This window comes from Rhinoraja longicauda, chromosome 3, assembly GCF_053455715.1.
Source record: "Rhinoraja longicauda isolate Sanriku21f chromosome 3, sRhiLon1.1, whole genome shotgun sequence".
Lineage (NCBI taxonomy): Eukaryota > Metazoa > Chordata > Chondrichthyes > Rajiformes > Arhynchobatidae > Rhinoraja > Rhinoraja longicauda.
Window position 1 is genome coordinate 15,678,475 of NC_135955.1, and position 24,771 is coordinate 15,703,245.

A 24,771-nucleotide genomic window follows, 5' to 3' on the forward strand; every position below is an offset into this window, starting at 1 on the left:
TACGAGGTGATCGCTGGTCGACATGGACTCAGAGGGCCAATGGGCTTGTTTTTGTGCTGCATCTCTAAAGACTAAAGTCACAGACAGAGAGTATCCCAGGTGGAGGAAAACTATTGGGAATTGACAATTTGCAGCTGAAAGGGTTTTGGGAGCCTCCTTGGAAAATGTCTGCCTGAATAAGGATCTGTTGTCCTCAGATATAGTTATATATGGAGTGATGGGCTGGAGTGAAGTTCTCAAATTACTCTTTTTTCCTCTTCTCGACTTGAACAAAAAACCTCAAAGGAACTCACCCACAAGACCGTGTCGCCTATTAATTAAATTTTCCGTAGATTGTGGAGCACAGAGTGCATTTAAGCAGCTATATGCAATCTTCAAATTGATTTTGGGGGGGTTTTTGAACGACTCTATTCATGACCTCTAAGCAGTTCTAGATAGTTACCTGACATTTCCACTACCTCCAGAGCCAGGTAACATAGAAATTCATATTTTAATTCCTCGCTAAGGTAAACTGCACTCAGAGTTTTGTGTTTAATTTCCTCAAACTGCTTTACAGGTTAATATTTTAAGAAACAATAGACAATAGACAATAGGTGCAGGAGTAGCCCATTCGGCCCTTCGAGCCAGCACCACCATTCAATGTGATCATGGCTGATCATTCTCAATCAGTACCCCGTTCCTGCCTTCTCCCCATACCCTCTGACTCCGCTATCCTTTAGAACTCTATCTAGCTCTCTCTTGAATGCATTGAGAATTGGCCTCCACTGCCTTCTGAGGCAGAGAATTCCACAGATATACAACTCCCTGACTGAAAAAGCTTCTCCTCATCTCCGTTCTAAATTGCCTACCCCTTATTCTTAAACTGTGGCCCCTGGTTCTGGACTCCCCCAACATTGGGAACATGTTTCCTGCCTCTAACGTGTCCAACCCCTTAATAATCTTATATGTTTCGATAAGATCCCCTCTCATCCTTCTAAATTCCAGTGTATACAAGCCTAGTCGCTCCAGTCTTTCAACATATGACAGTCCCGCCATTCCGGGAATTAACCTAGTGAACCTATGCCGCCCGCCCTCAATAGCAAGAATATCCTTCCTCAAATTTGGAGACCAAAACTGCACACAGTACTCCAGGTGCGGTCTCACTAGGGCCCTGTACAACTGCAGAAGGACCTCTTTGCTCCTATACTCAACTCCTCTTGTTATGAAAGCCAACATTCCATTGGCTTTCTTCACTGCCTGCTGTACCTGCATGCTTCCTTTCAGTGACTGATGCACTAGGATACCCAGATCTCGTTGTACGTCCCCTTTTCCTAACTTGACACCATTCAGATAATAATCTGCCTTCCTATTCTTACCACCAAAGTGGATAACTTCACACTTATCCACATTAAACTGCATCTGCCATGCATCCGCCCACTCACACAACCTGTCCAAGTCACCCTGCAACCTCATAGCATCTTCCTCACAGTTCACACCCAGCTTTGTATCATCTGCAAATTTGCTAATGTTACTTTGAATCCCTTCATCCAAGTCATTAATGTATATTATAAATAGCTGCGGTCCCAGCACCGAGCCTTGCTGTACCCCACTAGTCACTGCCTGCCACTCTGAAAGGGACCCATTTATCCCCACGCTTTGCTTTCTGTCTGAGAACCAATTTTCTATCCACTAAATGCTGGAGTAACTCAGCAGGTCAGGCAGCATCTCAGGAGAGATGGACCCGAAACATCACCCATTCCTTCTCTCCTGAGATGCTGCCTGACCTGCTGAGTTACTACAGCATTTTGTGAATAAACACCTTCGATTTGTACCAGCATCTGCAGTTATTTTCTTATAATTTTCTATCCATGTCAGTACCTTACCCCCAATACCATGTGCTCTAATTTTGCCCACTAATCTCCTATGTGGGACCTTGTCGAAGGCTTTCTGAAAGTCAAGGTACACCACATCCACCGGCTCTCCCCTGTCAATTTTCCTAGTTACATCCTCCAGCTGAGTTACTCCAGTATTTTGTGTCTATCTTAAGTCATGTGAAAGTCTTTCAGTCTGAAGAAGGGTCTCGACCCGAAACGTCACCCATTCCTTCTCTCCTGAGATGCTGCCTGGCCTGCTGAGTTACCCCAGCACTTTGTGAAATAAATACCTTCGATTTGTACCAGCATCTGCAGTTATTTTCTTACATTATACATGTGAAAGTAAGTCTTGGGTTCGCATGTGGGTAGCCTTGCTCTGCCTCTCGTACAGCCAGCAGAGGGCAGAGGGTCTCTCCTTTTCCCCCCCATCCCCCAGTAACAAAAACACATCTCAGCTTTTCCGATGACTCGTTCAGTTTTTATTTTTCAGCGAATCATTTTTTCGGAAGATGTCAGGATCTGCACGCCAAACTTTTTTTTTCTTCCCCTACGAGCGTTGCTTCCCTTGAACAGATATCTGGGAGTTTAAAAACAACACCGCACAAAGCTACTGCTCCCCATCATTATCTGAACCCAGGGAACACACACACAAATAAATCATTGCTTTCTGGTCGGTCACAAAGTGCTGGGGTAAGAGGGGGGCATCCCCGGAGACAGGGGGATCTCCAGAGACGCTGCCTGACCCGCTGAGTTACTCCAACGCTTTGTGTCTCTGTCTTTGCTATAAACCAGCATCTGCAATTCTTTGTTTCTGCACAATACCTTTCTGGTTGGGCTCCTTCCTTCCCCCCTCCTTGTTCCACCCTGGAATGGTGCCGGGTGCTGCCAGCCACGTCTAGAACTTCTTGTTCCAACACGGTTGTGCCACGAAGCCTCCTTTTTTTTTGTCCCATGTCCCACACAAAATGCTGGAGTAACTCAGCGCGGCCAGGCAGAATCTCTGGAGAGAACAGGAATAGGTGACTTTTCGGGTCGAGACCCGTCTTCAGACTGAGAGTATAAGAAAATAACTGCAGATGCTGGTACAAATCGAAGGTGTTTATTCACAAAGTGCTGGAGTAATAACTCAGCAGGTCAGGCAGCATCTCAGGAGAGAAGGAATGGGCGACGTTTCGGGTCGAGACCCTTCTTCAGACTGAGAGTGTCAGGGGGAAAGGGAAGCTGGAGAGATTTAGACGGTGATGTAGAGAGATTAATAGAACAAATTAATGAAAGATATGCAAAATAAAAAGCAACGACGCAGAGAGAAAGTGACAACTGTTCGGAAAATCTAGACTGAAAGCACGTGAACCATAAGAAACCTCTACTTTTCCTAAAACAAATAGTGCATTTGTTTATCCCCCACCCCCTGCAATATGGAATAGTGCAATCAGATCATCGTGAAATGCAGGCCCGCTAAGTGGGGGTTCAAACTTGCTGCCACCCCTGAAACATTTCCTTGACACTGTTTTTTTTTCCAGTGGTTTTCAAATAATACAACAAAAAACTATCAGTGAGGGGAAATCAAAGCCCAACTTTCAACTGAATACATTTTTAATTCCGATTTTCAAACTTAAAACACAAGCTACCCCCGAAATATTTCCTTGCAACTGTTCTTTTTCAGTAGTATTTTTATTTATTTTTTAAAATTCATAAAATAAACCTATTTATTCAAAATCAGTTGGGGGAATCAAAGCCCAGCTTTCAATTGGATGCATTTTAATTCTGATTTTTAAACTTAGTAAGCAGAAAACACTAACAGAGAGCAGCAAGCGACCGAAGGGTAGGGGAGTAGAGTCTTATATAGTCCAACTGGGTTGGTCCCAGAGTTAAGTTAATTCTGTCTTTCTGCACACGTATTGCCCCTCCTCTCCCTGAATCCTTGTTGAAATGAGTTGCTGACTCTTATCGCAGGATAGCTGGGGAGGAGGAGAAGTGGGGGGGGGGGGGGGGGGGGTGGTGGTAGTGAGAGAGTGACTCAAAGGCTTGGCTGCAACCCCAGTAACACAAAGCTCCGTTTGTTGCTGTGCCTTTGCAAACCCAGGCAGAGTGAGTGGGAGAATCTGTCCGCTCACAACCCCAGACGCCTCAGCTGCTGACTCGCATCCCTTCACAAAGGTAAGAGACCTCTAAACCACATATTTATTTAACTTACCTTCTAAATAAACGTTCCTAATATCCTCAGATCGTGGGAGGTGGTGAGGGTGGGGGAAAATACCACTCGCAGCCATTACACCTTGGCAGCTGAATTCATATTAATATTGCTCCTTCCAAAAAAAATTATATATTATTTAAAGATCTTCTAAAGGCTAAAAGCAATGATATTAATAATTGTCAGTTTGCAGATGGCTATTATTGATATATCTATGTTATCCTTCAAACAACATTTAATATCTGAAAGGCAATTATACTCTTTCATTTCAATTTGACCAAGAATGTTTTGAGACACACATTTTATATTCTGTAAATTTAGATGTCTAGGTGAATGGGTAGCTAGGTTTTAGACACCCAGACTGATTCAGATTGACTATCGATTAACCAAGGGTTTTACCTGAGTGCTAAGATTATTCGCCTTTAAAGGGTCTGTTTCTAGTTAATAATGTATAATTCAAAGTCTTTTGATAGATGGACAGATAAGGCATTGTATCTGAATCAATGGTGGGATTTCAATCCGTTAACTGTCTTGATGTTAAAAATATATATATTTGGGGAAACAGAGAAGAGAAAGCAAAATTATTCTATTGTTGCCATGAGATTGGAAAACCCACACCTCGTTGCATTTCTTTTGTGTCTACGGACCAAGGAAAAGGCATATAAATTGGCCAGAGGAAGCAGCAAACCGGAGGACTGGGAGAAATCAACAGAGGAGGACAAAGGGGTTCATTAAGAGGGGCAAAAAAAGAGCATGAAAGAAAGCTTGCGGGGAATATAAAAACAGACTCTAAAAGCTTCTTTAGATTCTCTGGATCAGTTCCTGTGGACTGGAGGGTAGACAATGTAACTCCACTTTTTAAGAAAGGAGGGAGAGAGAAAACAGGCAATTATATATATACCAGTCAGCCTTACATCGGCAATGGGGAAGATGCTGGAGTCGATTGTTAAGGATGTTATAGCAGAGCATTTGGAAAGCAATGACAGGATCGGTCAAAGTCAGCATGGATTTATGAAGGGGAAATCATGCTTGACTAATCTTCTGGATTTTTTTGAGGATGTAACAAGTAGAATGGATAAAGGAGAGCCAGTGGATGTGGTGTATCTGGACTTTCAAAAAGCCTTTGACAAGATCCCACACAAGAGATTAGTGTGCAAAATTAGAGCACATGGTATTGGGGGTAGGGTATTGACATGGATAGAGAACTGGTTGGCAGACCGGAAGCACAGAGTAGGAATTAATGGTTCCTTTTCAGAATGGCAGGCAATGATTAGTGGGGTGCTGCAAGGCTCGGTGCTGGGATCCCAGTTATTTACAAAATATATTAACGATTTAGACGAGGGAATTAAATGTGACATCTCCAAGTTTGCGGATGACACAAAGCTGGGTGGCAGTGTGAGCTGCAAGGAGGATGCTATGAGGCTGCAGGGTGACTTGGATAGATTGGGTGAGTGGGCAGATGCATGGCAGATGCAGTATAATGTGGATACATGTGGGGTTATCCACTTTGGTGGCAAGAACTGGAAGGCAGATTATTATCTGAATGATGTTTGATTAGGAAAAGGGGAGGTACAACGAGACCTGGGTGTGCTTGTACCTCAGTCACTGAAAGTAGGCATGCAGGTACAGCAGGCAGTGAAGAAAGCTAATGGCATGTTGGCCTTCATTGCGAGAGGTTTGAGTTTAGGAGCAGGAGGTCCTACTGCAGTTGTACAGGGCCCTGGTGAGATTGCACCTGGAGTATTGTGTGCAAATTTGGTCTCCTAATTTGAGGAAGGACATTATTGCTATAGAGGGAGTGCAGTGTAGGTTCACCGGGTTAATTCTCAGGATAGCGGGACTGACATATGGTGAAAGAATGGAGCGACTGGGCTTGTATTCACTGGAATTTAGAAAGATGAGAGGGGAACTTATAGAAACATATAAAATTCTTAAAGGATTTGACAGGCTAGATGCAGGAAAAATGTCCCCGATGTTAGGGGAGCCCAGAACCAGGGTTACAATGTAAGAATAAGGGGTAGGTCATTTAGGACTGAGATGAGGAAAAACATCTTCACCAAGAGGGTTGTGAATCTGTGGAATTCTCTGCCACAGAAGGCAGTGGAGGCCAATTCACTAGATGTTTTCAAGAGAGTTAGATTTAGCTCTTAGGGCTAAAGGAATCAAGGGATATGGGGAAAAAGCAGGAACGGGGTACTGATTTTAGATGATCAGCCATAATCATATTATAAGAAAATAACTGCAGATGCTGGTACACATCGAAGGTATTTATTCACAAAATGCTGGAGTAACTCAGCAGGTCAGGCAGCATCTCAGGAGAGAAGGAATGGGTGACATTTCGGGTCCGAATGGTCTATTACTGCACCTATTTTTTCGATGTTTTCTATGTTTTTTTTCTGCGGATATGCCCGTCGGTGAAGGACTTTGTCTTGCTCTGCAGGCGGTGTGAAGGATGAAGAGATTCTTTGTTCTAATGCTCCTCAGCTTCTTGCTCGCTGCCCAAGCCATGCCCTCCAGCCGCATGTCATGCTACAAAAAGATGCTGAGGGGTCGAAGCTGCCATAATATTCCCCAAGGGACTGATCACTTGCGCCCCATTGACCATGGTCTGACGGACCACTTCTGGGACGGAGATAGTTGCGACGTGGTCTGCTATTGCAATTTTCGGGAGTTGCTCTGCTGCCCCAAGTAAGTCAGTTGGTTCGGCCGCCTACCGCGTCTTGCTCCGTGGAATCGTATAGTAAACCACCAGTGCATATTTTTTACGGCAGAGATGGACAGTTTCTTGATTACTACGTATGGGGAGAAGGCAGGAGAATGGGGTTGAGAGGGAGGGATAGATCAGCCATGATTGAATGGCAGATTAGACCTGATGGGCCAAATGGCCTAATTCTTCTCCTATCACTTCCGATCTTACAGAGTGAAACAGCATGGAAACAGGCCCTTCGGCCCTGCCGACCCAGTTGCCCAACCAAACACATCCCCTTGGCCCATATACCCTCAAGAGGGTGGCGAATCTGTGGAATTAATTAACACAGACAGTGGTGAAGGCCAAGATTTTTAAGGCAAAGATTAAGAGGCTCTTGATTCGGAAGGGCATTAAAGGTTATAGAGAGAAGGCAGGAGAATAGGGTGAGAGGGAAAAATAGATCAGCCATGATTGAATGGGGGAGTAGACCCGATGGGCTATTCTACCCCCATGTCTTATCGTCATTCCTATCCACGGATCTGTCTTTTAAATGTCATAATTGTCTCTGCCTCTCCCGTTTCCAATGGCAGCTCGTTCCATGTATGCACCACCCTCTGTGCATGAGAAAGTTGCCCCTCAGGTCCCTTTCAACTCTTTCCATGCTGTATCTCTCAAGGGCCTCTGACCACTCGCTCTGCATGGACTTGAGATTTTCAGCATCATTGTAAATGTTCCATCTCCACCCGTAGTCATTGGTCAGAGATTCCCACGTAGCAGTGGAATTGTTGCACTTTCTTTCCGAGGTTTTGAGTGTATACTTGAAACTCTTTCCTCGATTAGCTGGTCATCACCTCGTGACAGAGCACCCAGTGTGACTACTCTAGGGAGAGGGGGGGGGGGGTTATCCGATGTGAATTATGTGGCTGGCAAATGGCGTCAGGGGAACTTAACTAACACCTTGCTGCTGCCGATGTTGGCCTGGGAGAGGTTGCTTCATTTATCCTTCCAATGGATATGGAGGAATTTGTGGAGAGATAATTGCTGGCATCCTTCCTGAGGCTTGAGATCCTGCTGTAGGTAGTCCAGATCTTGGACGCATACAGGGTTCACCACTGCCCATGAGTCTTGATTTGATTTAGAGATACAGCGCGGAAACAGGCCCTTCGGCCAACCGAGTCCGCACCGCCCAGCGATCTCCGCACATTAACACCATCCTACACCCACTAGGGACATTTAAAAAAAAACATTTACCCAGTCAATTAAACTACAAACCTGCACGTCTTTGGAGAGTGGGAGGAAACCGAAGATCTTGGAGAAAACCCACGCAGGTCACGGGGAGAATGTACAAACTCCGTACAGACGGCGCCCGTAGTCAGGATCGAACCTGAGTGTCTGGCGGTGCATTCGCTGTAAGGCAGCAACTCTACCGCTGCGCCACCGTGCCGCCCTTGTGTCAGGCCTGAGGTTTCCAAACTCCTTCTCCTCAATTGAGACAGGACTGTGCCAGCAATGGTAAATTTCACCACTGGCATGGCTTCCAAGATATGCAGGATATGAGATATCAGGACTCGAGGGCCTGAGCTATAGGAAGAGCTTGAGTAAGCTTAGGACTCTGTTCCTTGGAGCACAGGAGGACGAGAAGTGATTTTATAGGGGTGTACAATACCATGAGAGGAATAGGTTGGGTAGACTCTTCCCCAGAGTAGGGGAATCAAGAACCAGTGGGCATAGGTCGAAGGTGAAGGGTGAAAGATTTAATAGGAAATTGAGGGGTAATGTTTTCACACAAAGGGTGGTGGGTGTATGGAATGAGTTGCCGGAGGAGGTAGTTGAGGCAGAGACTATTGCAATGTTAAGAAACATTTAGACAGGACAGGTTTAGAGGGATATGGGCCAAACGTGGGTAGGTGGGACGAGTGTAGGTGGGACATGTTGCCCAGCGTGGGCAAGTTGGGCTGAAGGGCCTGTTTCTACGCTGTAAGACTCTCTGACTCACATTTTTAGGTTGACTTAACGATAGGTAAGCTGAGCAATTTGCGAAAGTTAGACGCCACATGACAGAACATAGAACAGTACAGCACAGGAACGTGTCCTTCCGCCCATAATGTCTGTGCCAAATGTGATGCCAAGATAAATTAGCCTCATCCACCTGCATCCAAGAGTCTGTAAAAAGAGCCTTCCAAATACAACTATCATATTTGTCTCTACCCACTACCTAGGTACTCACCACCCTGTGTGTTGGAAAAACTTCTTCTTAAACTTTGTCCCTCTCACCTTATAGCTACACCCTCTCGTCTGTGACATTTCCACTGTGGGGAAAAAGGATCTGACTGTCTACCCTATCTATGCCTCTCATAATTAAATATTATTCTATCAGGGACCTTCTTAACCTCCGGCGTTCCAGAGAAAACATTCCAAGTTTGTCTAACCACTCCTTGCGGTTAATACCCCCTAATCCAGGCAGCATTCTGGTAAACCTCTTCAGCACCCTCTCCAAAGCCACCACATCCTCCCTGTAATGGGGCGACCAGAATTCACGCAATACTCCAAATACGGCCTATCCAATGTCTGACAGAGCTGCCTCAAGACTTCCTGACTCTTATATTCAATGCCCCGACCACTGAAGGCAAGCATATAATTTGCCTTCTGTACCCACGCTATTTACCGTGCTGCCACTTTAAGGAAGGTTTGGACTTGGACCCCAAAATCCCCTTGTAATCAAATCTATGATGACGCAGAGAGGCCTCACAGAGAGCACCAGAGACCCGGGTCCAATCCTGACCATGGGTGCTGTCTGCACGGAGTTCACATGTTCCCCCTGTGACCCACATGGGTTTTCTCCAGGTGCTCCAGTTTCCACCCACATTTTAAGGACATGCAGGTTTGTGGGTTAATAGGCTTTTGTAAATTGCCCCTAGTGTGTCGGATGCAAAACTGAAATAACATAGAACTAGTGTACAGGTGCGTAGGAAGGAACTGTAGGCGCTGGTTTACACTGAAGATAAGCAGAAAATGCTGGAGTAAATCAGCGGGTCAGGCTACATCTCTGGAGAAAAACAATAGGTGATGTTTCGGGTCGAGATCCTTCATCAGACTGAAGGACATGAAGGGTCTCTACCCGAAACGTCACCTGTTGCTTTTCCCCAGAGATGCTGCCTGACCCGCTGAGTTACCCCAGCATTTTGTCTATCACTAGTGTACAGGTGATTATTGGTTGACGCGGATTCAGTGAGGCGAAGGGCCTGTTTCCAGCTGTGTCTCTAAACTAAGCTCTAAACTAAAACAGAACAGTGTTTAGTTATACCCACAGAGAGGTTGGCGGAGTGTGCTGGAACTCATGCAGAGATATAATTGTTTCCCTCATGCGTTATCATCTTATGTGCCTCGCCGTCATGCATTGTTTGACAGTCCCTCAGATGAAGACCCTTGAGGATGTTTTGACAGACAAAGAGTGCTGTGTAAATGAAGATCACTGGGCATCGTCCACATGAGGCTTAATGACGTTTCCCTCCCTTTGGAACACAGAGGTACATCGCTGTCCAAGTTTGGACAGGGGATATGCCTACATCCAGCACACTGTGTTCATTCATGGCATTCAAAGCCTCTGTGCTTTTGGGGTGAGTAATGTGTTGCTCCCGTGATGGATGGCTCTTGATTGGACTATCAGAAAACCAGCAAGAAATGTAATTAATAAAAGGAAATCTTTTAAATGAAGACAAAATCTGGTACTGGCTACAGGTTACAATTTGGTAGCTAACAAAACAGAGAAAAATGAGTCCGTTTTATGTGACGGCAAATGTACAAGTAAACCATTTCTCCTCATTTAGGGCCATGCGATTTAAATTAAGTTCACGCCCCTTCATTAATTAAACTGATTCAGTTCTTTTCACATAAATTCATCATGTGGTTGAATCTTCTCCCTCGTACACACCTCTTTGGCATTGTCATTGAATGGCTTCTATGGGATGCCACTAAACTGGCCATTCAGCCCAGTCTATCCATGCTATCATTTCTGCTTCATCTGAGCCTCCTCCCATTTTTCCCTTGTCTATCTCTGTCAGTGGGCGGCACATTTGCACAGCAGTAGAGTTGCTGCCTCAAAGCTCCAGGAACCCAGGTTCAATACTGACGATGGGTGCTGTCTGCATGGAGTTTGGACGTTCTCCCTGTGACCGCGTGGTTTTCCCCGGGTGCTCCGGTTTCCTCCCATGTGCCAAAGACGTCCAGGTTTGTAGGCTAATTGGCTTCTGTAAATTGGCCCTTGTGTGTAGGATAGAACTAATGCATGGATGACCATTGGTTAGCGTGGACTTGGTGGGCCGAAGGGCTGTTTAGATGCTGTGTCTCTAAAACAAAATTAAAGCCAAAATAAACTAAGCTACTAAACTAAATTGTGTGGCAGTTGATTCCTTTACTGATCCAGACTGCTCCTAAATGAATTCTGTTATACATCAGCCACTTCCTCTGGTGACCAGTTTTATATTCTCACAACTTTTTGGGTTTCAAATTAAAGTAGAAAATTCTTCTAATTTCATTATTGGACGTTGCTATTTGCACTACTTCCCCCGTGCAAGTAACCCATAATGAATGAAAAATGGATCCATTAAAATAAAACTTAGATGCTCATGACAAACTTCCTGTCACATGGTTGAGCACAAAGCATGGACACCTGTTATCTCCCCTTGAGCTAATGTAGATTATTTTTAAAATTTAACTTATTCCTCTTCCCAGCTCATTGCGCAAATGTTTATCTTTCCATATACTATACATATAGCCATTTATAAATTACTGAGCAACACCAAATTACATTTTTAAAAGGCACTAATTGCTGGAGTAACTCAGTGGGTAAGGTAGCATCTCTGGAGAACATGGATAGGTATTGTGATGTAGATGCAATATAAATGCCAGTGCCCCCTTGAGGCCAAGAGCAGAAGCTGGCCAATGTGCTTGTGCCTCGTGACTGAGGTCAGGTGACTTTCTAGAAGTTTCCTGGTGAAGGATCATTATTAAAATCTTCTTACAAGATGTCGGGCGTATATTCAATGTGCTAGCCACAACAGGGTCTTACAGCGGACATTACATGGTGTCAGAAGATAAAAGGAACTAAAGAAAAGAATGTCTGGACTCAAGCCACCGGGACTACTCTCCATGCAAGGGAACTTGGCCAAGAATTATAAGGACTGGATAAGGGCATTCCAGCTGAACGAGACGGCAACAGAATTGCCGAGTAAGCCAGATAAGATGTGGTGTGCAACATTCCTCCACATAGCAGGCCCGGCCGCTCAGCAGATTTATGAGACCTTTCAGTTTGCCCAGGAGGAATGTGACAAAATACAACCGCTGGAGAAGTTTCACATACTGTGAACCAAACACAAGCACATTCGGGTCAGGACCCTTCTTCAGGTTGATTGTGGAGATGGGGGCTTGGGGAGGTGGGGAGAAGAGGGGCAGGACAAAGCCAGGCAGGTCATAGATTGATACTGGTAAGGGGGAGGGGGGGGGGGGGTGATAGGTGGAAAGTTGGACAAAGGTTAAGGGTGAAAAGAGAGAAGGTGCGAGACGAAAGGTTTGAAGCGCTGCAAATTGTGAAGTTAGAGGAAGGAATGTAGGTGGAGGGGAGAGATAGGTGTGGCACAGGGGAGGAAGGGTGGGGCTAGGGAAGTAGGGAGGGGGAGATGAGATTTGTAGTTACACAAAATTGGAGAATTCAATGCTCAGACCACTGGGTTGTAAACTGCCCAAGCAGAATATGAGGTGCTGTTCCTCCAGTTTGGGTGTTGCCTCACCCTGGCAACGGAGGAGGCCCAGGTGAGAAAGGTCAGCGTGGGAATGGGAAGAGGAGTTAAAATGGTGAGCAACCGGGAGATCCAGAAGGTCATGGCAGAGCGAGCCTAGTTTAGAGATAGTTTGGACATACGGTGCGGAAACAGGCCCTTGGTTCCACCGAGTCCACACCGACCAGCAATTCCTGCACAGTAACACACATAGATGGTGCTGAGTTACTCCAGCACTTTGCGTCTGTACAATTGTTTGATATAATTTTAAGTAATTTAAGGTTCCCCAGTCGCACAGGTGGAGCCATGTATTCAGGTTGCAAGACTGAAACCTAGTGCAAAAGATTAAGTTTGCTAGTGTTAACGACTTCCCTTCAATGAGCAGCACCATGTATTAGAACAACTCCTGGGTCTAACACGGAACTACTCACTGCCACTCACATTCATCAAAGCTTTAATGTGTTCTTTGAAGAAACTGCAAACGTGTAATGGCTCTTCATGTGACCCGGTCAACCTTGTTGTGTTTCAGGGACATTTTCTTTGGACCAAAGATTTCTTTTGTGATTCCTTGCAACTAACAATAAAAAGCGATTTAACAGCAGAGCGAAAACTGATGATCATCTGGAATCAGGTGGAGGGTTAAATGCATCCCATTATACATGTTGTTTTCTTGAACACGTGTACAATATAACTAATGCCACACAATATAATGGATATAAACTTAATTATTTTCTATGTCTGTTTACTCCATTTATACAATGTAAACAAATATATACACATTCTTATGGATGTTTATTTCAGTTAATCATACTAATCTTCGTCTACCTTTTATGACAAATTATTGGCCACATCAGTTTTATTTTAAAAGTATAATTTTTCACTCAATGCCCTTAAAGACTGATCTTTATCATAATGAATTATATGGAATTGCAGAAATTTACAGGACAGATGGTTATTTGGTCCATCATGTCTTTTCTAGCCCAAAAGGGTACATAGGCTATTCGCAGTTAACAGAATGTAGAAGAGTGCAGCACATTAACAGGCACCTTTGTCCCACAATGTCCATGCTGAACATGATGCCATGTTAAATTAATCTCCTCCTCCTGCATGTGCCCCATGTCTCCTCCAATCCATCTCTTTGTATGTTACAATTTTTCAAATGGTAGAGTTGCTGAGAGAGGGTTTCATGGCTCGCTTCCTTTCGACCTGCTAATGCTCAAACCAAAAGCCGCACTGTGGCTTTGTGATGCAGCTGGTCAAGCTGCTGCCTCACAGCGCCAGAGAGCCGGGTTCGATCCTGACTACGGGTGCTGCTGGCTGGGCAGAATTTGTACGTTCGCCCCGTGACCACGTGGGTTTTCTCCGGGTGCTCCAGTTTCCTCCCATATTCCAAATACGGGCAGGTTTGTAGGTTAATTGGTCTCTGTAAATAAGCAATTAGGGAGGGTGGGGAGCCAGGGGTAGCGTCGGCAGGTCCGTCCGCTATAACCAAAATCCATTATAAAGGGGTCCATTAAAACAAGGGCTTACTGCGTTTGTACATCAGTATTACTACGTTCTAATGTTGTACACTCTATTATCAATGTCGGCTATTGTACTTATTTTAATGTAATCTTTCAAGTAACCTTTACAAGTTCTGATACTAAAATGTTTTAAATGCGGCCTTGAAGCATAACAGACACCATTTACCATCAAATGCTAAAATTTTCTTACTATATAATAAGTTTTGTATTGTAATTGTTTTATGATTTAATAAAATTACTGAATACATTTCAATTGTTGTGTTTAATTTACTGTGCTTCATTTGCTGCACAAGCATATTAGGGCTAAGAAACAACAACAAAAAATGGCTACAGCTCCCAAGGCTCTACAGTAGGTGAAGAACTATGGTGAATATAAGGGTCAGAATGCACTGAAAGCCTTTCAGAAATAGCACAGCACATGCAAGAACTTATTTTAAAACACAAAAGATGGTGGGTGTATGGAATGAGTTGTCAGAGGAGGTAGTTGAGACAGCTACTATCGTAGTATTTAAGAAACATTTGAATGGGTACATGGATAGGAAAGGTTTAGAGGGGGAATGGGCCAAATGCTGGCAGGTAAGACTAGTGTAGATGGGACATGTTGGTCAGTGTGGGCAAATTGGTCTGAAGGGGCCTGTTTCCACACTGTATGACTCTATGAAATACTCAACAGGTCAGGCAGCACCCACAGAAAGGGAAGCAAATAATGGCATTGGCGGATTTTATGTTTGAACCGATAAAAACTTGGGAAATGTAGACACAAGGAACTGCAGATGGTAAAATCTTGAGCAAAACACAAAGTGCTGGAGGAACTCAGCCGGTCAGGCAGCATCTGGGGGCGGGGGGAAGGACCAGGCAATGGTTTGAGTCTTTGGATTAGTTTAGTTTAGAGATACAGTGCCGAAAAAGACCACTTGGCCCACCGAGTGTGTGCCGATCAGCAATCACCCTGTGCACTAACACTGTCCTTCCATACTGGGGTCAATTTTTTTACAACTTACCAAAACCAATTAACCTAGAAGCCGACACGTCTTTGGAGTGTGGGAGAAAACCCACAAAGTCACAGGGAGAATGTACAAACTCCGTACAGACAGCATGTGTAGTCATGATAATCCTATGCTCAATACCCTGAGCAAATGCTCGCTTCATCACCCTGTCTACCTGTGCCGTCACTTTCATGCAACAATGGGCCACCCTCCAAAGCTGCGCCACTGTGCCGCCCTGTCTCACTCAGTTGGGACATTTACTCAGACCGCTAGAGAACTTGGAGATGAAAGTGGCAAATAAACATGGGGAGAGACAATATAAAGGTCAATGACGGGCTAAAGGGCAGGAGAGATGTGAAATCATTAGTGGTATTGGAGTTGACTTGAGAGGGGATGCTGAAGACTATGGATTAATGAAGGTTAATTAGACGTAAATTAGATGAATTGAATCGGAATTTACTAGGGGGGGGAAAGAAAAAGAACTCTGCAAGTGCATGTTAGAAGGTAGGAATGGTGGATTTTTCTGAAGTTGTTCCTATCGCAATAAAGTTAGTGCTATTAAGAATAAAGCTGAAGAAAATATGGAGGCAAAAGGGCGATAAAAAAGCATCTTTCCCTTAGTTTTATTATAACTTCCAACAGATTTTCTGCCTCTAGGGTTTACATTTCCAGTTTACTTTCCCCCCATTATTATTGCTGCATTTCTTTGCTATCTGACGTGTTTGGAGGTATAGATTCCAGCAGCTCTTATCTGAGGTAGGGTCAGGTACCGAAATTAATCATTGGATTTTGGAAGCAGAGTCCCAATGTCACCTGTCCATTTCTCTCCTGACCAACTGAGTTCCTCCCAATAGACACAAAATGCTGGAGTAATTCAACTGGACAGGCAGCATCTCTGGCGATAAGGAATGGGCGACGTTTTGGGTCGAGACCCTTCTTCCAGTATTAGTTGCTTTTTTTTTTGCTCAGGATTGCAGCATCTGCAGTCCATTGGATTTTGGTTGCATGAAATAAGTCTTCGCAGTCATTCGAAAGATGATGGTAAAGCTCCAGAAAAGGAGCTGCAACTGAATGGTCGGCACACACATAAAGAGGAGAAAGACGTCGGTTCGCAGGCCGAGCGAGGGTGACAGAGAAGGCCCTGTGGCAATCTGGGGCTTACCTGGATCAGGGGCGCTCCAGAACATCCAGCATGTGGACCAGACTTTGGACTTTTGCTTTGAACAATTGGTGCTAAAATTATGGCGCCTTGCACATGTGTAGGCTATGCAAAAAAGGATTTCATTGTCCAGTGAACCATTAAAGCCCCATTATAGTCCTGTTTACACTTTATTCTGCTAAGCTCAATTTAACAGGAGCGTGAATAGTGCCATTTAGATTCCAAAGAACTGGTTCATAGGAATTAGCAAGAATTCCTGCTGTCAGTCTCTCTCCAGCAATTCAAATGTATTTAACAAAACAGAATTTAAAATTCTCAGGACATCTTCACACATTTGGGGCTGAATAAAATGATGGAGGATCAGTTAAATGCAGAGTTGAGTGCACAATTGAGTGGTGAGACCAAAGTTGACTTTGGCCTTGCTTTGCCCTGAGTACAGTGCGAGAGAAGAGGTGGGGATAGATGAGATATAATTGTGGGCGGCATGGTGGCGCAGCAGTAGAGTTGCTGCCTTACAGCGAATGCAGCGCCTGAGACTCAGGTTCGATCCTGACTACAGGCGCCGTCTGTATGGAGTTTGTACGTTCTCCCCGTGACCTGCATGGGTTTTTTCCCCGAGATCTTCGGTTTCCTCCCACACTCCAAAGACGTGCAGGTATGTAGGTCTAATTGGCTGGGCAAATGTAAAAAAAATTGTCCCTAGGGTGTGTAGGATAGTGTTAATGTGCAGGGATCGCTGGGCGGCGCGGACCCGGTGGGCCGAAGGGCCTGTTTCCGCGCTATATCTCTAAATCTAAAAAGACTGTCCATAACACGAGGGGAAGCATTGGTTCATTTCAGAGGCTCCCATCCAGAATGTATCATCATCAGAACAAATGAGCGATTGTACTCTTGAATATACTTCTTCCCACCCTGCCTCCTGTAACAGGCCCATCTACCAACTATCTCATTGGAGACACTCGGACTATCTTTAATTGGACTTTACCTTGCACTAAACTTTATTTCCTTTATCTGAACATTGGACAGCTTGATTGTAATTTATACTTTAGACTTTAGAGACACAGCAATGGAAACAGGCCCTTCGGCCCACTGAGCCTGTCCCAACCAGCGACCACACCCATACACGCGCACCATCCTACACACTCGGGAAAATGTACAATGTTACCAGAGCAAATAAATCTGCAAACTGCACATCTTTGGGGCGAGGGAGGAATCAGGACAAAACCCACGCAGTGACAGGGAGAACATATAAACTCCGTACAGACAGCACCCGTAGTCAGGATCAAACCCGGGTCTCTGGGCTGTACCACTTTGCCGCTCCAAATCATTTATAGTCAATCCTCTGTCTGGATAGCACGCAACAAAAAAAGGTTTTCACTGTACCTCGGTACACGTGACAATAGACTAAACTAAACCCAAGATTTCAGTAGGCAGGGTAGGAGGAAGCATTCAAAAGAGAGTTAGATAGAGCTCTTCGGGCTAGCAGAATCAAGAGATATGGTGAGAAGGCAGGAACGGGGTACTGATTGTGGATGATCAGTCATGATCACATTGAATTGCGGTGCTGGCTCGAAGGGCCGAATGGCCTACTCCTGCACCTGTTGTCTATGTATCTGTGTTTCTATGAAGTGTACTCGAGAGCTGTGGGAGGCTGTGGACATGAACCGTTGTAGCTAGACTATTAACTAAGATCATTACAGACAGACCAGAAAAAGACATTCCATATGAACCTGAAAGTTAGGGTCCTCGAGCATCTCATGTGAAAGGTGTCACCTCCCTTTATGCAGCAATCCACCTTGAAGAGCATTAATAGGCAAGAGGTACAGAAGTGTGAAAACACACACCTCCACATTCAGGGACAGTTTCTTCCCAGCTGTGATCAGGCAACTGATCCATCCTATCAACAACTAGAGAGTGGTCTCAAGCAACCATCTACCTCATTGGAGACCCTCAGACTATCGCTAATCAGACCTGACTACACTTTATCTTGCACTAAACATTATTCCCTTTATTATGTATCTGTACACTGTGGGATGGCCTGATTGTAATCATGTATTGACTTTCCACTGACTGGTTAGAATGCACAAAAGCTTTTCACTGTACCTCAGTACACATGACAATAAACCAAACAAAACTAACGTGCCAGCCTAGACTACGTGATCAAGCTTTGGTGCTAAGTGGACTGGGGATGTCCAACATACAAACAGCCACTTGTATTGTCAAAGCACTACGCAACAACCTAAACGGTAAAAAGAAGAGAGAGTCAAGTACACAGTCATGCAGGGATGCTCAGATTCTCAGATCCTGTGAGAAGGTTTAGCTTGTCTTTCTGCTCCAAACTGCTAACGTGTGACCTCTACTGGTAATGGAGAGGACTGTTTCATGCTTCTTGGAAGCTGGATGAACAACATAAAACAGGATGATTATTAAAGAACGATTTGGGATTGAAGAGAGAGAGAGAAACCTTCAAGTTAGTGTTGGATCCAATGTTCATGAACATTTCTTGGTTTGCAACAATCACCATAACTTGGATTGGCCATCTTTAGACTGGAGAACAGTCTTTATTCTTTTTCTATCAAAATGCTTAGCTGCACAATTATATTGATTTAATTTTGACACCCCAGAATTAAATGTGCAAAGATTTATTTGTAGAACCAAGCTGTGCGCCAATTTCCCTTTGTTTCAAGCTAACTTGTTGAGGCCTTAGTCAACTTTTACAAGATAGTTCCAAACTTTAATAATCAGAACAATGGAGCAGTAGTTTACATTCCTGGTAACACATTGATCGTAGATACAAAGTGCTGGAGCAACTCAGCGGGTCAACGTGGACATTTCAGGTCGGGCAGGTACAAGTCCAGGTGGAGCACAGGGAAGGGGAGGTGTGAAGGGAAGAGAGAAAGAAGAGGGGTGGGTGGGGACTATATGGGGGAAAGGAGGGAGAGAGGAAGGGTTATGTACTGTAGCAACCTAAAATAGGGGAATTCAATGTTTGTACCATTGGCAGACACAAAGTGCTGGAGTAACTCAGCATCTCTGGAGAAAAGGATGAGTGACATTTCGGGTCGGGACCTTTCTTCAGACTGAAAGTAGGAGTGGGGAAGGTGAAGAGCTAATTCCCCCCTTCTCCCTCCCCACCCTCGACTTTCAGTCTGAAGAAGGGTCCCGATCCGAAACGTCACCCACCCTTTTTCTCCAGAGATGCTGCCCGACTCGCTGAGTTACTCCAGCACTTTAGACTTCATAGATACAGTGCGAAAAAACAGACCTTTAGGCCCACCAAGTCAGCGCCGACCAGCGATCACCCTGTACATTAACACTATCCTACACATTAGGAACAATTTATAACTTTACCAAAGCCTACAAACCTGTATGTCTATGGAATGTGGGAGGTAACCGAAGCACCCGGAGACAACTCACATGGCACAACGTGCAAACTCTGTACAGACAGCATCCGTAATCAGGATCGAAGGCAGTAACTCTACCGCTGCGCCAATATGCCGCTCCATCCACTATGTCTATTTTTTATGTAAACCAGCATCTGCAGTTCTTTGTTTCTTCATACCATTGGGTTGTAAGCTGCCCTTGGGGAATATGTCTGACTTGTACTATTAACATATTAACAGCACAAGGCAGAAAACCTGGACAAATTTCCCCCACAGGATCCAACGTTTGCTTTAGTACCCTTGGTTCAGCAGAAACTAGTACCCAGTTCAGCAGAAAGTGGGACCCACACTTGCAACGTCGACCTCCGAGCCTTAGCTCTTGGCAGCAATAACCTTACTTCAACTTTCAAGAGCCAAATTCTTGAATCTAGGAAGCACACCATAAATTGCACAGCTGGAGTAAATAGAAAAAAAGTGTTCATAAATGCCACATGCAAATTTAGGTTGCTACAGTACATAACCCTTCCTCTCTCCCACCTTTCCCCCATATAGTCCCCACCCACATGCAATCTGACTCGTACAAGACACTAATTTACAGATTTAATTCAAAATAATCATGACTCATACCTCTGACCGTGAATACTGAAGCTCTTACAAATTAAGTTTACAGTACATGTCGTGTTTTGGATAGTCACCTTTTCCACACTCAAGCAACTTTAAGTAACAGGTTCCATGACACTGTTCAAGTAATTAACCTGCCCATTAGGTTGGGCACAGAGTTAACAGCAACTATGGGGGTTGACAACTTGATTCCAATCCTAAGAAAAAGACAAAGTGCTGGAGTAACTCAGTGAGTCAGGCAGCATCTCTGGAGAACATGGAGAAGTGACGTTTCACAGAGTGCTGGACTAACTCAGCGGGTCAGGCAGCATCTCTGGAGAACATGGAAAGGTGACGTTTCGGGTCGGGAATCTTTCTCAATTCTCGTGTCTCACACCTTCTGTTTTTCCATCACTGGCCTTTGTCCAACCATCTGCCTACCAAACCACCAGTTTTCTGGCATCCTTGGTTCTGGAGCCTTTCTGGATTAACTGTTTTGCCAGTCCAACAGAGGTCACGGTCTCCGAGAGGAGTCCAACGGTACTGGAACGGTCCGCCAAGACCACTAAGGGGCCGTGATACTGGCCCGCAAAGTCGACATCAGAAGTTGGTCATGTGAATGGATCTGCCGGCTCTGACCGGGCTGGAGTTCCAGAGCCCCGGCTGCAGGGGGCAAATTCCATCCGCCCGCCGATCGGCGCAGAAGTCCCAATGAGGTTTAGATCGGCCGCCTCACCCACCCTAGGCACCATATTTTCAAGGGGGACTTCAGGGGGGATTTCAAGTGCACTCTGGTAATTTTGTCTGGATTAAAGGTGGTGCCGTGCCACCAGTTGCTGGAAAATGGTGGTGGACCTGTACCAGTTACACATCTGTTGTACTGCTGCAAGTAAGAATTTCATTGTTACATTTCAGGACATATGAATGACAATCATATTCTGGAATCCTCTCTTTACTAGCACACGTGCTGGTCACGTGTGGTGGCGCCGTAATGGCTGCGGCTCGCTGGCAGTCTGTTTGTCCCTTTTCCTTTTTTGTTTGTGTGTTGGTGTTGGGGTGGTTTGTTTTTGGCTGTGTATATGTGGGGGGGGTGTGTGGGGTGGGGGAAATCTTTCTTTTTTTAGGTCTCTTCCTCGGGGCGAGGCTCAGCCGCGGGACTTAACAGCGCCCGGCGCGGCTCGGCTGCGGGACTTACCGTCGCCCGGTGCGGCTCGGCCACTGGACTTACCATCGCCGGTGCGGCTCGGCCGTGGGACTTAACAGCGCCCGGTGCGACTCGGCCGCGGGTCCTCCCATCTCCTTGCGGGGGCTGTGCGGGTCGGTCGCCTCGGTAGGGGTCGAGCTGTCTGTCCGTGGGAGGGGCATGGGGGAAGAGAGAGGAAGTTTTTTTGCCTTTCATCACAGTGAGGGGGTGTTTGGAGTCACTGTGATGGATGTTTGTGTTGGGGTCGTGTGTCTTGTGTTTTTTGTTTTTTGGCTCTGTGACTGCTGGCAAATTAATTTCGTTCGGTAAAACAAATGACAATAAAGCTATTCTGTATTCTGTTCTGTAGATGTATTTCAAGAGGAGCAAAAAAGCTGCTACAACTCATCTTAGAGAAAGCCAGACGTAGACACATTGCTGGAGTAACTCAGTGGGCCAGGCAGCATCACTGGAGAAAAAGGCTGGGAACCCAGGTTTGATTCTCAGACTATCCGAGTTATGATCAGCTAATAAGGCCATATCAACTGGCCTGTCAACGCTAATAACCATGGTTCACAGTAGTTTGGTTTAACTTAGAGATACAACATGAAAACGGGCTCTTTGGCCCACCGAGTCCACGGCAACCATCAACCCATTGACACTCGTTCTATGTTATCCCACTTTCTCACCCACTCCCGACTATTTACAGAGGCCAGTTTACCTACAAACGTGCACGCCTTTGGGATGTAGGAGGATAACTGAGCAGCTGGAAGAAACCCACAGGATCGCAGAGACAACGTGCAAACTCTACACAGACACCACCCGAGGTCAGGATCGAGGCCGGGTCTCTGGCGCAGTGGCAGCAGCTCTACCAGCTGCTCCACCATGCCGCCCCCTACCCCCAACATGAATCAATGCCTTGAGAGGGAGTCTTTTCTTAGCCTATTTTGAAAATGTTCCAAGAATATTCAGTTGAAATTGTAATAGAGTTGATGACCCTGGGCAAATAATGTTGTCTCTCATGTCATACAAAAGGCACATATTCAGGCTGCATGTACCACTGTAAGGTAACTACACTTTGCAGCTCATTCTCCATTTGCACCAATATTATTTTCTTATGTACCATAGAAAGCACCTCATGCACCACAGCGTGGTTTGAGAGCAGCTTAATCCAAGACCGTAAGAAAGTGTAGAGAATTGTGGACGCAGCCCAGACCATCACACAAACCAACCTCCCTTCCACGGACTCCAATTACACCTTACGCTACCTTGGCAAGGCCACCAGCATAACCAAGGACAAGTCTCACTCATCAGGCAAGAAGTACAGAAATGTGAAAACGCACACCTCCGGATTCAGGAACAGTTTCTTCCCAGCTGTTATCAGGCAACTGAGCCATCCTATCACCAATGTGGTACTATTTACCTCATTGAAGACCCTCAGACTAGGTTTAATCGGACTTTACTGGACTTCATCTTGCACTAAACGTTATTCCCTTGATCACGTATCTACACTGTGGTTGGCTCGATTGAAATCATGCACTGTCTTTCCAGTGACTGGTTAGCACGCAAAAGCTTTTCACTGTTTTCGTAACAATAAACTAAAAGAGATTCTTTTGGAGATTCACCTCTGTGCAATTTGAAGGAACTGAATGCATGTGAAAGGACCAACAACGAACGCTTTAAATTTAACATTAACATCTACGACCTTTTGCCGAGTAACCAATAGCGGAGAAATTGTGCACATTTGTTTAATGCAAAAATCGACAATGTCTTAAAGGTACAGTTGTAACAGTCCTATACCTTCGCAACCACACCCTATGAAGATGACCAATGTAAACATTAAAAAATTCTGTGTGTCACTGTACAATACATTATATATTTATATGCACAGGGAAAAATATTAACACTGTAAATCAATCTTAAGAGAATTCCGGTGCACACAAAAGTTGAAACTTTACAATCGATCACCATATTGCAGACAGGACAGTGTTTCACTTCCCACAATGATAAATGTTTAACAGCGCAAAGAAAGGACTAATAAGCACTACAAAATTTGATGGTACGCCTTCGTTTTCCAGAGCCCCGGTTTCCCTGCTGAAACGTCCCTTTAGAGCCCATGTTATCAAAACGTAGGAGGAGGTGTGTGGAGATCCTACACGCACATATGTCCTGCCGCAGCTTGGCAACATTGTCCATCTTGGGCACGCGGAGAGACGCTGGGTCGTAGCCACAAGCGGCTTCCATTAGAAAGGGACAGAAACATTTAGAGCAATTCCCACCCCTTACAAATGCAAGAGCCCCGTTTTTAAAAGAATCAAATTCTCCTTCAGAGCTGGACTTTGTACAAGAATAAAAATGCATGAAAGGGAACTTTGCTTTTCTATAGCTCTTATTTAACTATAACATACTCTAGACATTAAAACTGAGACTGGGGGGGAAAAAATAAATCAGAAATGAACTTTATGAAAAAAACATGCCAATTTTAGCCGATGCTTTTAAACAATAAAATACTTAAATACAACTGACTTTAGAAGTGGAACTCTTGTCACTGTGTGTTCGTGTGATCAAGAAGAGCACAGATAATGTCCGTTTCAGTGAATGCTGCCGTCTGGTTTCTGATCATGCCTGATTTTGTCATTCTTCACCATGTAGATAAAATAGGCTAGAGTTTCCTTCTCATTGACTGGAATGGTCCTAAAATGACGACTGATTGTCTGGAAAAGAAGTTTTCGAAAAAAACAAAAAAAAATTTACTCGGACAATGTCATAATATCACATTTGAAGTTCATCTCATAAGGTCATAAGTGACAGGAGCAGAATTAGGCCACTCGGCACATTAAATCTACTCCACCATTCAATCATGGCTGATCTACCCCTCCTAACCCCATTCTCCTGCCTTCTCCCCATAACTGTTGTGATATTGCAAGGACTATTTTGTTATATCACAAGGACTATTTTGTTTGCCCACGTAGCAACATGTATATATGAGAATGACGTAATATTGGCCGGCACTCTGGTTCCAGGTGGCCATGAAATAAACAGAGCCTGGATTTATGCTCGGCTTTCAAACCCTTAAATACGTGTACTTGTGGTCATTCCAGAGTCATAACAACGGACCACGATGTACAACAATAACTTCTGACACCTGCACTAATCAAGAATCTATCTATCTCTGCTTCAAAGAATTCCACAGATTCTCCACCCTCTGACTAAAGAAATTCCTTCTCATCTCCTTCCTAAAGGAACATCCTTTAATTCTGAGGCTACGACCTCCTGGTCCTAGAGTCTCTCACTAGTGAAAACATCCTCTCCACATACACTCTATCCAAGCCTTTCACGATTCGGCCTTGATAGCCTTTCCATAATTGGCCCTGTTGTGATATTGCTGGGACTACTTTGTGTATCCAAGAACTACTTTGTATGGCTGTGT

At 44.8% G+C, this 24,771-nt stretch overlaps 2 protein-coding genes across 2 annotated transcripts in view; one reads left to right on the forward strand and one right to left on the reverse strand.

Moving 5' to 3' along the window:
• The first annotated feature begins 3,869 nt into the window (after positions 1 to 3,869).
• Positions 3,870 to 14,245, forward strand: LOC144592331 (scrapie-responsive protein 1-like). Its single transcript, XM_078396860.1, has 3 exons — positions 3,870 to 4,010; positions 6,485 to 6,732; positions 13,037 to 14,245. Exons 2-3 carry the CDS (start codon positions 6,497 to 6,499, stop codon positions 13,083 to 13,085), a joined length of 285 nt encoding a protein of 94 aa, XP_078252986.1. The 5' UTR covers positions 3,870 to 4,010; positions 6,485 to 6,496; the 3' UTR covers positions 13,086 to 14,245.
• Positions 14,246 to 23,082: 8,837 nt separating this feature from the next.
• sap30l (sap30-like) overlaps positions 23,083 to 24,771 on the reverse strand; it is a 29,235-nt gene continuing 27,546 nt past the window's right edge. Inside the window, exon 4 of the mRNA XM_078396861.1 lies at positions 23,083 to 24,055. Within this exon, the coding sequence (XP_078252987.1) occupies positions 23,933 to 24,055 (123 nt within the window). The 3' untranslated portion in view covers positions 23,083 to 23,932. The remainder of the gene's footprint in view (positions 24,056 to 24,771) is intronic.